The following is a 16,130-nucleotide window of genomic DNA, read 5'->3' on the forward strand; positions in this document are numbered from 1 at the left end:
AAACCTTTGTAAATGAAATAATTAATCAATAAATTGTTAATGCTTTAAATTAGGGGTCTTATTTATTGGGGCCAAAATACTTAAAAAAAGTTAAAATATTTATTGCGAATATTAAAAAGTTTTTTGACCTAAAATAAAATATTAATATTAAAATATAGAAAAAATAAAATAATTATTTGGCCAAACACTATATATATATATATATCTTAACTACGACATGTTAAGATTAGAATAACTAAACTTTTTTTTGATAGAGATTAGAATCACCAAACTCGTGAGATATTTGATTAATTATATGATGTAGAAATGAAATTTATAGTTATATATAACATAAGGATTAATAATACAATTTAACAAAAACGATAAAAATGTAATTTCGTAATAATACCGGGAAATTATTGTTCGGTGAATCTACGGTTTGCCTGTTTGTAATGTCTTAGTAAACACGAGCACTTTGTCCTTCCCTTTCTCCCCGTTCCCCACTCCCACTTCTACTCATTTCATTGCCTTTTCCCATTCCGTATATTTTATTTTTAGTTTTTAGGTTATTAGGTTAGGGTTCTTCATGGGGCTAAAAATATTTGCATCAATCTCCATAGGCATGATCGAGATTGGGTTTTGAGATTTTGATTTTTTAAGAATCGTTAAATCAGGGCAGTGTTGAGAGGTAGGGGCATGGAGAATGGTCACGATCGGAAATTGGCTGAAAAGCTGTCGGGTTTGGCCCTCAACGACAACAACGATGATAGCTTGTTTCAGGTCATGAAAGCTGTTGAGGCCGCCGAAGCCACCATTAAGCAACAGGTCTTCTTCTTCTTCTCTAGTTGCTATGATAGAAGAAAAGTATTTATTTTTTGCATCTATTCTCAGGCAGAAGAGAACAGTCGGTTGAGGTCCGAACTCCAGAAGAAACTTGAGCAGCTCGAAAAATATGTAGCAAAATTAACTTTTTTTTCCTTTTAGTTATTAATGAAGTTCTATATTTTCGCCATGCTTTATTCATGCCTCAATTTACTTATATTTTATGGAAAACAGAAAGTGGAAAGTGTTAACAATCAAAATGCTTCTGCAAAGGAAGCTACCGATACCATCTTAAATGGTGCTTTGAATGCATTTTCTGCTGCTGCTGCTGCTGCGTCTGATAATAATACGGGTCCTGCTATTTCTCGTCTCTCTTCGCCCTCTACGGCTACCTCATTTTCGCCAACCAGGTTCTTCTTCTTACATTGCATTAGTCCTTTCATTGTATTTACATCAAACATGGGATTTTTCTTATTCGTTTCTTTTAAAATGTTAGGTATCAGTTAGACGGAGAATACAGTTCTAGATTGCCACAGGGTCTCATACCAATGGCTAATTCCAATTCCATTTGGAAACAGGTTCCTTTGTGCCCTTTTGTAATATGCCGAAGTAATTTTTTTATAGATTTTTTATGGAATGCTATCTCCGAGTTTTCTTCAGGATGCTTCTATTAAGGGTCGAGAAAATGAAGAAGAGATTTTGCAGTTGCGCAAACAGCTTGCTGAATTTTCCATCAAGGTTATGTCTTGCTTCCTTTTCCCCCTCTGTTTTCATTCATGTTAATTTTGAATTTTTAATTATTCATGGTTACTCTTGCAGGAAGCACAAATTCGTAATGAAAAATATGTTCTTGAAAAGCGCATTGCTTATATGCGTCTGGTAGGCACTAGCCTAGTGTTCCCTTCCGTTGCACAGTGCAATTGTTTTTATTTTTGTTCAGCTCCTTGTTCATGAAAGTAAATATATTAACATTTTTTTTGAGTTTTTGTCACCAGGCCTTTGATCAACAACAACAGGACCTTGTTGATGCTGCCTCAACAGCTCTCTCTTATAGGCAAGACATAATTGAGGAAAATATTCGTCTAACATATCAATTACAGGTATTTTTCATTTCTTAATGTTATTTAATTTTCACCTTGAGGGATAATGGTTTTCTTTTCCTTTTCACATTGATACGTGTCCCCTCAATTTCTGTAGGTTGCAAACTTGCAATGTTCCTGAATTCTTTTGGGTGTTAAAGCTTAATGCTCAAACTATTTTAGATGTGAAATCATTTTTTCTTTCTTAACTCAATTCATTTTAAAACTAAAAAACGTTTGTCACGATGATGAACTTATGCATGTCTGCCAATATATTGTGATGTTGTATATTATTATGATGATTAGGATTTAGGATCATGTTTGTTATTAAAGATATACATTTCTATGTTCTATGTTTGGTCCTCTTTTTTAGGCTGTGCAGCAAGAAAGAACAACATTTGTGTCATCTCTGCTTCCTCTATTGGCAGAGTATTCCCAGCAGCCACCAGTTCCTGATGCTCAATCCATTGTAAGCAACGTTAAGGTCAGTTTCTAAATGCCTGTATTATGTATCTATATGCATGTATTATGTATCTATATTGATATGATTTTCCCCCTTATCTCAAATGAAAGTGCACCATTCAGTCCTATCAAGAATAATATTGAAAAATGATCATAATTGGTATGAGCATCTTTTCTCTCCAAATAATTAATTTAGTCTTTGGTTTGATATCTCTGTTCTATTAATTTTTTTTAATGTGATGATACATCTATATTGACTTGGTCATCTTGACAGTATTTTGGCTTTTTTATGATGAAATGATAAAATAGATAGAAAAAAGGTAGTATTCTTGAAATGTTAAATAAAAAAATGCATGTCTTACAAATTTCATTGCCATTGTAATCATTAGACAACAAGATATCATTTTTGTTCTCCTACATTCTTTTTGTTTTGTTATTTTTGGAACTTTCTTGTGTGTGGCTGTGTGTTTCTGTAGCACCTTATATACCATAACGTACCCGTATCTATCCACTTTTATCCTTGATATTTTTGAAGTGTAGAAATGACATATATTTGAGAAGGACACAAAACATAAGAGTGAAGAATTATTTTGAATGAGTCAAAACATATGTTTCTTCTCTTTAATTCAGTGTTATGAAGTTACTACTGGACTCGTGCAGGTTCTATTTAAACATCTGCAAGAGAAGCTTCTTATCACCGAGGTATGTTACATTGAATGAGTTTATAATAACTGGAGGCATTTTCTTTTCCAGTTCTGATGGAGTTAGCCTGTGCTAATCATGGTTTGAGATTTTGAGCATCATGGTGATTGTAAATACTTAATTATGTTTATGTTTTCTTTTGCTGGTCTCAGTCAAAGCTAAAGGAATCACAATATCAATTGACACCTTGGCGGTCAGATGTCAATCATTCCAATATTGTTGCCCAATCCCCATCTCATTCCCTTGGTGCAACATTGACAACTTCAGTATGCTTATAATATATTCATTGGATATGTACTTCTATAACAGTATGGTATTCTTATTCCTATACTTTGTTGCAGAGCAAAAATGGTCTTGAATTGGTTCCACAGTTGGGTTTTCCCCAAGGAAAGGCACATATAATCTCTAATGCTCAGACAGACTCAACCTGGGATCTACCTGGTCAGCACCAAGGTGGCTTGGGTGGCGGCATTGCTTCAACAAATTTGGAACCTGATGATTTGGGAAGGTATTCACCCATAACAAGCAGGTGAGCCTGGTCAAATGGAGAATGCTATTGTGAACTGAATGTACAAATTACAACCATATGCATTTGTTAGTGGGTTCTGTTTTCATTGAATTCCTTTTGGTGCCTTGTATGCATAAATCATTTCAAAAGCTAGATTTTCAGGATGAGCCAATATGAATATTCTGTTGTGACATTATACTGCCTCCGCATATTGGAGAAATAGTCAAATGAGGGAGAAGTAGTTGATAGTCTATAAGTTTTTGGAGTGGATTTTTTTTACTTATAATCTCTTACAGATTTTGTTTGAAGAAAGAAACATGAACTTTTTAATAAGGATAAGTGCTGAGTGTTTTTGTTTGATTAGGGCATGTTAACATTTGTGTATGTTATAATAAAAACAAAATTGTTTTATTTTTAATGGTTGCCAGGACTTCTACTGCTATTGAGGCACCAACACAGCTTGCAGGAGCTCAGGGTGACATGAATACCATGCGATATGGTGAAGAAACTATTAATAAACAAGTTAAATTTCGTGACCTTGTTAGCACTAATGAGATGGATTATCCTGATACTGAGGGACCCCAGATTGAAAAAGAACCTACCTCCAATTGGGATTCAAGAAACTCACCTTATAATGCACATGATGACCCTAATTCCTCTTATCCTTCTTATCTGCCACCAGTTCTCGAAGAGCCTTCGTCTTCTTTTTCTGAGGGTAAGGCATTAAGCGTGCTTTATTGATTGTAAGCCTTAAGATTGACTGTCTTATATTTTGTATTGCTTTGTGTAGCTGCTGAAGATGATCGACTTCCAGCCATAGAAGGTCTCCAAATTTCAGGGGAAGCTTATCCAGGAAGGGAACTTCAGGCGTGTGGATATTCTATTAATGGAACTACCAGTTGTAATTTCGAGGTTCCTTTTCTGGATTTTTTCCTACCCTCTGTTTTGAACATCTAGTATTTTGGGTATTGTTATTTCTTGGATGTATTTGAAGATGCCTTGTATTAGCTAGCATTTCTCTTGATTCCAAAGTATGTATATATAATGCTGTAATGTGCTTGCCATGACAGTGGGTGCGCCATATGGAAGACGGATCTGTTAATTACATTGAAGGTAGTTTCTTGTCTTTTATCTTCTTGAGGTTCTCAAGCCTGTCTTCAAAATGTAACCCCTTATTTATTGAACATGTTTCTAAAAGGGTTCTGAATAACAGGAGCAAAGGAACCAAACTATCTTGTTACTGCTGATGATGTTGATACATACCTTGCTATTGAAGTTCAACCTTTAGATAACAGGAAGCGCAAGGTATTTACTTCAATATGCAATTTCCCATATTTGGAACCTTGTGTATTCAAGTGTAGTTTGTTGTCCTTGGCTTTTATTTTTCTTTGCCTATGAATCTGTTATGAGGTCTGTCTGAATCTCTTATTGTAGGAATTATAGAGATATATGAGTTGTTACCATCCCTTCAGTTAAGGGATTCTGTAAATAATTTTCTACAATCCCTTATTTTAAGGGATCATATCTCCTAGGATTAGTATATTTCCTTACTTAGAGTTTTCTAATTTAGAGATATAATTTGTATATAAAGATGCAATATATCCTATTGAAAAAAAAAAAGAAAATACAAAGAATTACTCAGATTTCTACATGGTATCAGATTAGATTATGGTTTCTTTCCAACCTAGACCATGTCAACGACTTATTCTCCTATATCTCCTCCTACTCCGGAGATCACTTTAAATCCAGAAAATCTTTCTGGTTCTGATGCTCAATCAAATTCATTTGGTCTGACTATATTGAATGTCAACAACTTTCTTGAATGGTCCCAATCGGTTAAGATTTTTCTCTTGGGTAGAGAAAGATTTGGCTACGTTACTGGTGAAATCCAAAAGCCTGCTGCGACTGACACTGTTTTTGCTAAGTGGATGGGTACTTGGCTCCTCAATTCCATGACCCCAAGTATAAACAAAAACTTTCTTCTGTACAACACAACCGTTGAAATCTGGAGTGCAGTCTTGAAACCTACTCTAGGACTGATAACATTGCCGAATTATATCATATTGAAGATCAGGCAGCCACCCTTAAGCAGGGAACCATGCCTGTCACTTTCTACTACAATACCCTTACTGCCCTTTGTCAGTAATTAGATTTGTATGCACATCATGATTGGGCAAATCCAAGAGATGCTACCTTTTACCAGAAAATTGTCACTCAGCGAAGATTTTTTCAATTTCTCCAAGGGTTAAACTAGGACCTGGACGAGGTTCATGGCAGGGTCCTGGCTATTTCTCTTCCCTCCCTTCGAGAGGCTCTCTATTGTTAAGAAGGAAGAAAGCCGCAAGTGTGTGATGATGCCTGATGAACCATATTCCCCTCATGAAGGATCTGCCTTACTCACCCATCAATCATCTCGCACTTCCAAACGGGGGAGACCTTGGTGTGACGATTGCAAAAAGCCCAGCCACTCCAAGGAGAAGTGCTGGAAGCTTCATGGTAAACCTTAGAAATGGAAGTCCAAGAACTCTTGCGATAATAAATCAAGCCTAATCGCTGCCACATCTGTTACTAGCTTCACCAAAGAACAAATTGCTGAACTTCAAAAACTGTTTGGAAAGTTTTAGTGGCCTTGTGAGGGTAATCTGATCATGAAAGAACCAGAAGGTAACCCTTATGCTACATCTTTTTTCTCCTCCCAGTTGACTCTTAATTGGATCCTCAATTCTGGAGCTACAGATCATAGAACTGGTAATAAGACTTTGTTTTGCAATTTTTTCCCAAACTTTGGTAAAGCTGTCAAAACGACTAATGGTTGTGCAAAATAAAAGGACATGACACTGTTGTTCTCAATGAACAGATTGCACTTAAAAATGTTCTCTTTGTACCAAATATGGCTTGCCATCTCGTTTCAGTTAGTAAACTTCCCGTCGACTTGCATTGCTCTGCAATTTTAACTTATATTGATTGTACTTTGCAGGCACTGAACTCGAAGAAGATGATTGGTAAGGCCAACTTGCGGAATAGTCTCTACATTCTCCCTTCCTCTACTACAACCGAGATCTCTAAATCTTTCACCGCTTTAGAAAAAGTTGATAATGTTATGTTATGTCACTTTCGTTTAGGCCATCCTAGTTTCCACTATCTTGCAAAATTGTTTCCTACTCTATTCATTAATTAAAAGCAAAATTCTTTTTCTTGCAAAGTTTACTCTCTTGCCAAACATTCTAAATCATCTTATTCTCCCTCTACATATAAGCCTTCTCATCCTTTTGCTTTGATCCACAATGTTATTTAGGGCCCTTTTCGGGTGAAGAATGCTGATAATTGTAAGTGGTTTAACACTTTCATTGATGATCACAATAGGATAACTTGGACTTATTTGCTAAAAGATAAATCTGAAACTGCTGGTGCTTTTGCCTAGTTTTATAACATGGTTCTCACTCAATTTGGGTCTAAAATCCAGCTCTTTAAATATGATAATGGCAGTGAATTTTTTGCTAAGTCTTTAGGTGATTTTTTCAGGGAAAAGGGTATAGTTCAGATTAGTTCTTGTGTTGGAACCCCACAGCAAAACGACATTGCCGAAAGAAAAAATAGAGACCTCTTTGAAGTTACTCGTTCTCTTCTATTTACCACTAATGTTCCAAAATATTTTTTTTGGGGGGAAGCCTTATTAACTGTCACATATTTAATCAACTGAATGCCTAGTAAGATTTTACAATTTCAAACACCTCAATCTATAATTTTGCAACACTTTACCCATTTTAAACCTATCTCTTCCATTCTGCCACTTAAAATCTTTGGCTGTACTGTTTTTATCTAAAACATTGCTCCTAATAAGTCCAAGTTAGATCCTAAGTCTTTAAAGTGTGTACTGTTTGAGTATTCTTCACTTAAGAAGGGTTATAAATGCTATCATCCTCATTCTAAACGATTTTTTACCACTATGGATATAACATTTTATGAGCAGGATTCCTATTTCACTCAGGCTGAAATTCATGGGAGATATGGAAGGATTTTCAGCCACATCAGGTATCTCCTCCTACTCTTCATTCTCAACCTTTAGAATTGCCACCATTTTTTCCTTTACCTACATATTTGTCACCTGTAACTACTCCCATTGATTCATCTGTAATACCTATCACTAATTCACCCACACCTACTTTAAACACCCTTCTTGAAAATACACGTACTCCCATTAAAAATCTTCCAAAAACAACACCAATCAAACAACTTAGTGTCTATACAAGGAAAAGAAAACATATTCCTGAGGCTGCTTTGCAATTTGATTCTTGCCGAGAATTGGATTTGGGTTTAGCTGCCGAAATGGAAGAAGAAATCAGTAAGGCCACTTCCCCTACTCTTGATGACTTCCCTATTGCTATTAGAAAAGAGGTTAGGCAGGGCACCAAGCATCCTATTGAAAACTTTGCTGGTTATAATTAATTGATGTCTTCTTTTCAAGCATTTACAACAACCTTGGATAAATAACAGGTTCCCACAAGCATAGCTGAAGCTCTAAAGGATTCAAAATGGAGAAGGGCTGTTGAAGAGGAAATTTGTGCACTAGAGAAAAATGCTACTTGGACTGTTACAGATCTTCCTCAAGGAAAAAAGGTTGTTGTCTATAAATGGATCATTGCTGTAAAGTATAACTCCAATGGTAGTATCCAACGATACAAAGCTGAATTAGTGGCCAGAGGCTTTACGCAAACATATGGGATAGATTTCACAGAAATTTTTGCACCTGTGGCGAAACTTAACACTATTCGAGTACTCCTAAGTTTGGTTGTAATTTGCGATTGGCATTTACACCAACTTGATGTAAAAAACATATTTCTTGATGGCAAGCTAGAAGAAGTCTATATGAAATTGCCACCTGGCTTAAAGTCTGTTGAAGGTAGCAACAAGGTTTGCAAGCTCAATAATTCTCTATACGGGTTAAAACAATCACCCAGAGCTTGGTTCGAGAGGTTCACTAAAGTCATTCTTAAAATGGCTACAAGCAGTCCCACGCCGATCACAATCTTTTCATCAAGGTAACTTCTACAAATAAGAAAGCTATCCTAATTGTGTACGTGGATGGCATAATTCTTACTGGAGATGATGAAGAGATTAGCAATTTGAAGAAGTTGTTAAATAAGGAATTCGAAACCAAAGACTTGGGAAAGCTAAGGTATTTCGTAGGAATAAAGGTGGCAAGGTCAAAAGGACTTGTGATCAACCAAAGAAAGTATATACCTGATTTACTCAAAGAAAGTATATACCTGATTTACTCAAAGAAACTGGTTTTCTTGGTTGTAAGGCGGCTGATACACCAATGGAGGCAAACTTAAGATTCAACAAAGAAGATGGGTCCTTAGTAGACAGAGAGAAATTTCAAAGATTAGTTGGTAAACTAATTTACTTATCCTTGACAAGGCCGTATATAACCTTTCCCGTAAATGTGATAAGTCAACAGATGACTAATCCTATTGAAGAGCATATGGCAGCAGCAAATGGAATTCTCAAGTATTTGAAGAAACCTCCAAAACACGGCTCAATGCTTAAGAAGACACAAGACAGAACTGTTAAGATTTTTACAGACTCTAGTGTGATAATCAATCTGCTATTCAGATTGCCAACAATCCAGTTCAACATGATCGGACAAAGCATGTTGAGATTGATAGGCATTTTATTGCTGATCAAGTTAACAAAAAGACACTTTCATACATTCCTTCTAAAGGACAAATTGCATACATTCTCACTAAGACTTTGTCAAAGCCTGTTTTCACTAAATTCCTATTCAAGCTGGGATTATACAATGTATATTCTCCAGCTCGAGGGGGAGTGTAGGAATTATAGAGATATATGAGTTGTTACCATCCCTTCTGTTAAGGGATTCTGTAAATAGTTTTCTACAATCCTTTATTTTAAGGGATCATATCTCTTAGGATTGGTATCTTTCCTAATTTAGAGATATAATTTGTATATAAAGATGCAATATGTCCTATTGAAAAAAAAATAAGAAAATACAGAAAATTACTCTGATTTCTACACTTAAGACATCAATATCAAGGTAGTGTAGAAATTAGAAAGGAAAAAAAATTCATGTTGAACTATTTACCAGGGAAGAACTATTTAATGATAGACAGCCTTGTTGATTCATGTATTCGTTAGTTTTGCATTATGAAGTTTTCTTATTTCCTTCATGTTTTGCACATGTATTAGTTGTTGTAACCAGGAATTGGCATCTTAAAGATGAATATGATGATTATTTGTTGTAGATTTTTTAATTACTTTTTTCGGGAATATTGTAGTCATCAGTTTTCAAATATGCTCAAGGCACCACTTGCTTTGCACTTGGGAGACTATCTGCTTATTGTTGCCAATTTGAATAACTTGTTTAATGTCTCAATTCAGGGAGAGCTGGTGAAGGTCTTCGCCAATGAGCACAAGAAGATCACATGTGGTATTGATACATTATGTTTCTGTAGCCTACCTTTTCACTTGTAATGAATGTAAATGAGATCTTATAAAACCATAGAAAAACTTAATAAGCTCTAGCTGATTGTAACAGCAATTATTGTTCTTGCATTCTTTATTTTGTCCGTGAAGAGTGCTAAATTAAAAAAGAAGGATTTGTTGACCCTCTTGTCTGATGGACACTTGGTCGATAACAGTACCAATGGCTCTCTGTCCCTCCATTACTCTTGTTGTCCAATCTTTCCAGTACACCCGTCATGACTCATGACTATCCATAGAAATAACTGAGTCCCACAGAAAAAATTGGTGATAACGGGTGAGTTGGAAATTAATGACAGAAGGATCTCTACCTGTACCGGATTAAGTTTTTGTTGCTTTTTTCTTGGACGTTTTCTTTGCCTTCTATCATTTGAGAAGGATAGAATCTCTGTCTAATCCCTTGTCAACTACTTTTTCTCACCCTATGTTCCCTTCACTTTTAACAGATCCGGAGATGCAAGCCCACATAGAGAAGACTCTTCATAGTGGCCAAGCTTCATATAAAGTTTCATTTACGGTATGATTTTGCACTTTTATGGTTGTTTATATTTGCCCCCGTGTGGTAATGCTTCCATTTAGTTTTCTAGTGTTTATTAATTTTATCTAATTTAAATGATATACTCTCAAGTCTTTTTATATCACAGACAAGATATCTTGATATATGGGAACCAGCTACTTTGACCATTAAAAGAGACGGTTACATTATCAAGTTTAGTGGACCCAATGGTCCTGTGATCACTGAAAAGCTTCACCTGACCACTCAGGTATGTCTAATAACTTGATTATTCTTTTGAAATCTTGTATGAGTGATGTAATACAGCCAGGATGTTATGATTTATAACATTTCAGATTTGAATTGATTGTGGTCCTTGAGAAAGATAGGGATGGTAAATGATGAAAAGAGAAGACAAAAAACCCCTAAAGCTTCACACTTGTTTCTTGATTTAATAGCTAGCCTTCATAACATTAAGCATCACATCTAGTTGCTCTGTTCCCGCATAAGATTTATGCTCTATGGTCCTTTTATTCCTATGATCATTCCAATCAATTTGGAAAAGCAAAGTTCATGATTAGGGAACTTTCAGAGACTTTCCTCTTTGGTGAGGGGTTGCTCTAAGCACTATGTGCGGTAGCATTTCATTAAGGTTGTAATTCACATTAGCATAGAGGTAAATACCTTGGTGTACTAAGTTTCCCTTTGTTCAATTTACGAACCAAAGAGAAGTGGAATAAATGAATCTATCACTTTAAAGTTGGGTCATTGCAGTAAACCAAATCTCACCACAGATCTTATTTTTGTAATGATGGGGATCCAGGATTATTCTAAGCTTAAACATACAGACTAGGAGATAAATTCTCTGATCCAAACAATAATTGATATTTGTTTGATGAAGTATCACATCTTATTCTGTATATCTCGTCCTTTAAGTTCAGTAATCCTTTAATGAAGTAAAAAAATGCCTCAATATATTTGTTTCCATGTATAGGTTTCTGATGCAATTAATAAAATTTATTAGTTACTGATTTTGACTGCTTTTGATAAATTATTTTCTCCCAAGGCATTAGATGGCAAGCGCTCTCTTAATTTTTTTTGTATATATATTTTAGTATATTTTTGTGTATTTATTATTTATTGGCATTAGATGGCAATTATTCTTGTATATTTATGTTGGTATCTTTATGTATTTATTGGTTTCTCTAGATTAAAATTACATTCGAAGAGCCTACAGAGTTTATGATTATTGGATCGAATGGTGTCCAGCGCGTGTTACGAGCAGACAGTAGTTCTCAAGATATTAGCCGGTAAGTTCAAAGCTCCTCTTGTAGATAAATAAACAATTGTTGATTACACATCCATAAACATAGTATATTTGAGAATAACATCTGAAAAGTTAACAAAATTAACAGGATTCTACTAATATCACGCAAAGTACTTTCATATAGTCCTAAGGGGACACCTTAATGTTTTGGACTTGATGTTTTATCCTGAAAGTCTTGATGCACTGGATTTTGGGGTGGAGGGGATTACTTCCCTTTTGGAACCCAAAGCCCAATGCACCTAATGCTCAATTGCTCATTTTACCGTCGACATTTTCACTTAGTCTCGAGAGTTGCATCAAAGACCAACAACTTTAATAAATCTGGATGATATTTGTATATTGACTCATACTCACATAGGGTAAACTTTGATGTACACTATCGATAGAGGCTCAGATGGCCCTTATAGGCTCAATTTATGTGAAATGGATCCAATGTTTGACTCTATAATCCTCTGCTGCTTTGAAATATGAACTGGTTGCATCAAAGACCAACAACTTTAATAAATCTGGATGATATTTGTATATTGACTCATACTCACATAGGGTAAACTTTGATGTACACTATCGATAGAGGCTCAGATGGCCCTTATAGGCTCAATTTTATGTGAAATGGATCCAATGTTTGACTCTATAATCCTCTGCTGCTTTGAAATATGAACTGAAAATGGATGTTATTCCCCAATTTTGGAAGGTTCTCTGAATCTCTTTTACCACCTCTTTTCTCTTTTGTGTTCGTTTGTGTGCTTGCATGCAAATTTAAATCCCCTATTTAAACTACTTGTGTTTACCAATTTTTTCTAACTGGTATTTTGCATTCTGAGTTAACCTAGTAAAACCCTCCTCTTTTCTCTTTTGTGTTCGTTTGTGTGCTTGCATGCAAATTTAAATCCCCTATTTAAACTACTTGTGTTTACCATTTTTTTCTAACTGGTATTTTGCATTCTGAGTTAACCTAGTAAAACCCTCAACTTTTTCCTTCTGAACTGAATGATACCAGATAATCACTGCAGTTGATTACTTTTTAAACTTACCTGTGTAATAATTATGTTAATTGTTTCAGAGGTAAGATCTATTATTTATAACTAGTTATAAAAAAGATTTTGTATAGAAATGATTGTGTTATAATCTAAGAGGGAAAGAATAAAAAAGGTAATGAAATAGAAATCTGATTATTGAATTTAGGAGATTACAGTAGTTTAAATAAATTGAGCTGTCGACTTCTATTAGAACTTTTCTACTAAAGATAAAATTTGAGAGATTACAAAGACTGCTAAGACTTGTCAATTAATAAAACATTGATTTTAAAAAGAAAAAGAAACAATAAAATTATGCTGCTACTTTCCGTTATAAAGGTGGATTTCCTATAGATAGGACTCAATTGTGCACTACCAACTAGTGAAGCTCTTAACTACTTCCCATTTTAGAAATGTGCTTAATTAAATCCTACGGCCAAGAATGACCTCAGGCAAACCTTTGAAAGGCCCTTGGGAACCTGCTTCTGCATGCCTCTTCATATTTATTTAAAGATTAAGGAGGGATAGATGTCCAAAAGTGGTATATGTATATCTATCGTCAGTTTCAAGAGTAAAAATCTACAACGGTGTTTTGTGCGATTCTGGATATTGTTTCACCTGTGACAGCTTCTGTTCTAATATATAATGCCAATTTATTGCCAACTTGGTGTCTGTCTTATTTTAATTTTCAAGATTGTTTTCATCTATATTTTGGACAAGGTGTACTGTGTTTATTTTCATTCATGGTGGCTGTGTAGAGGTATAAGTTTATTCATATTTGCATTTCGTTTCTGCAGCTCAAGAGATACAATTGTGCTCACCTTGAGATTATTTATTATACGGGTATTACTCTCCACTTTCTATACTTGTATTTTTACACACTGAAAAGTGAGAATTGTTATGCTCACATGCACACACCTACATAGAAGCCTAATCCTGATTAGGAGCTTCAAACTATTTGCTTTTTTGGCATACTGGATATGTGAGTATGTCAATATTTTAGTATGGTTTTTAGCACGTATAATCATATGTGAGTTTCACTTCATTCTGGGCAGTGATTTTGATGAGTTTTACTCCATGCCGGGCATTAAATTTGACCCATTTGTTTCCCAAAATGAATAGGAATGGGTGCTTTTTCCTTGTGTTTTTGCACCGGGGCGTTTGGTTGTGGTTAAAGATAGAGAACCATTAGTTGTGGGCTCCATTAAATATTTGTTAGCTTTCAGAAGAATATAATGTGATATAAGAAGCTGGATAAGCTGTAGGACTAAAGTTAGTGTTTTGATAGGTTTTGTTGGCTGAAATTTTTAAATAATTCTTGCATTGTTTTAAACCGTCGTGTTCACAAGAGGATCTCTCTTATTAGCTTTTGCAGGCTGGTGACAGAAGAAAAGGGAAGAAGAGAGGTTTATTCTTGTAACAAGGCATCATAGATGGTTCATTCACTGTGCGGTTGAGTTAGAAACCTTGGTATTGAGATTGAGTAGAATATATATTTGAGAATGCCCCCTGTGGCTTAAATAGTTAACCTGTTGGGTAGCTAGCTTTAGTGGTCTAATATTCTTTACAGGCAGCAATGTTAAGTTGTAATTACATTTTGTATCGATAATTTCCGTCCTCATTGCTGTCTTCTCTCGCTTAATCACAAGACGGTGTCAGGGAATTTTTTTGTATTACTTTCCGACCCCTTTAGAGGTCATTGTGTTTGCAGGAATGGTTGGTAATTTTTGTGATATATACGCTGTGGTTCTTTCATTTTTCTCATTCATAATCAGAGTTCTGGCAAATATGCAATTTGTGTCATGAAATCAAATGAAATTCACAATATGTTTGGCGTTTTGTTGCGTGCTCCTTGTTTAAGTTGATTCTGAATCAATGCGTTGGTGGATCTAATTATGCTCCTAGTCTTTACATTAATTGAAATTTTGAGATTTGTCTCTACTTTTAATTCTTTATGGTTGTCCTTAAAATTGCTTGACATTTTAAATATTTTTATTATTATGCTTAGTGTAATTGCATACGTACAAGGAATTTTAATTATACAAAAAAGCTCATTATGTTTAGTGTAATAACACAAAACATCACTATATTACACAAATTATTATTATCTTAATAATGTTTTGGTATTAAAATTGTTCATGAAATCTACTGGGTTGTTTTAGTGGTAAAGAAAGTGTTGTTCTCCTTATAAGTTGTTTCAGAGGTAAAGGAAAATATTTTTCTACCTACAAGATTCGGGATTATCTGGGATTTTTGGTCCTACAAGGAAAATATTGCATTGCGATTTTGTTGGTCATTTTCGCAAATCCAAAAAAAGTTGGTCAAAATCGTATATTATCTGGGATTTTTGGTCACTGAGGTTATTTTCTCTTATTATTTTATGAATCTAGATTAATTAAATCCAACACTGTTATCTTTCGCATTTCACGACAGTATCGTCTATAAAGAGAAAACCCGAACGATGTCGTAGTTATAGCTCTCGTGTTCGACTGCTACCAGTTTGGAGAGAGATGAATAAGTCATGTTATTGCTGGTGAATATTTCCATGGCTACTTCTCTTCGTTAGTAAATAATATTATTGCTAAATAATATTGTTAGTATTGGCTTATAAATATAATAAAAGAATAAAAGAAATAAAACACTTTATTGTACTGTAACAAAAGTTACTCTCTATCAATGAGTGTAAGCACAAGTGGTTGAGACTCAGGAACTTGAGTTTATAAGATCAAATTCGAATTCTATTACCACCACCTGTTTGTATCACTTTCGTCTACCGATTTGTTTTCATAAAGAACATAACCGCAATTATATGTATAAAAAAGGGAGAGAAACTATCTATTTTATAATAATAGGGAAATAAAATTATCAAATGATAACCACTCACACCAATCATTCTCTAGATACAAATTACGTACTCTCTCAAATTACTCTTATTGTTTACATTAGTCACACTCAAAAACTTTAACTGGATCTCGAAGACGAGTCCAAGTTTATAAGTCAAGGCTCCTAATAGGGATGGCAGAATGACCCAAACCCGACGGAGAAACCAGAAATCGACCAAGTTCGGGTCGGGTCAGGTCGGGTTTGAATTAAATCGGGTCGGATCGGGTATCGAGGATTTTTTTGGGTTCGGGGCAAGGTATCCCCGCCCCGTCCCGATTATATATATATATATATATAATATTTTTTATTTTTTATATTAATTATATATATAATATTTTTTATTTTTATATTAATTATA

The 16,130-nt window shown here is 34.8% G+C and overlaps 1 protein-coding gene across 2 annotated transcripts; it reads left to right on the forward strand.

Annotated features, from left to right (window-relative positions):
• Window positions 1–427: 427 nt before the first annotated feature.
• LOC120176197 lies at window positions 428–14,626 on the forward strand. 2 transcript variants are annotated; one of them, XM_039182668.1, is made up of 21 exons: window positions 428–804; window positions 871–933; window positions 1,036–1,211; window positions 1,298–1,379; window positions 1,462–1,539; window positions 1,621–1,680; window positions 1,797–1,901; window positions 2,254–2,364; window positions 3,003–3,044; window positions 3,197–3,310; window positions 3,386–3,573; window positions 3,981–4,267; window positions 4,343–4,464; window positions 4,623–4,665; window positions 4,766–4,857; window positions 9,955–10,003; window positions 10,503–10,573; window positions 10,701–10,820; window positions 11,759–11,859; window positions 13,687–13,732; window positions 14,256–14,626. In XM_039182668.1, the coding sequence occupies exons 1-21, from the start codon at window positions 676–678 to the stop codon at window positions 14,307–14,309; spliced, it is 2,133 nt and encodes a 710-aa protein (XP_039038599.1). In that variant the 5' UTR covers window positions 428–675; the 3' UTR covers window positions 14,310–14,626. The 2 variants fall into 2 exon arrangements, with proteins under 2 accessions (XP_039038599.1, XP_039038600.1); XM_039182669.1 differs by having other exon boundaries at window positions 14,265–14,626.
• Window positions 14,627–16,130: the final 1,504 nt, after the last annotated feature.

The sequence above is a fragment of the Hibiscus syriacus genome, unplaced genomic scaffold (genome assembly GCF_006381635.1).
Source record: "Hibiscus syriacus cultivar Baekdansim isolate YM2019G1 unplaced genomic scaffold, ASM638163v2 tig00112231_pilon, whole genome shotgun sequence".
Classification (NCBI taxonomy): Eukaryota; Viridiplantae; Streptophyta; class Magnoliopsida; order Malvales; family Malvaceae; genus Hibiscus; species Hibiscus syriacus.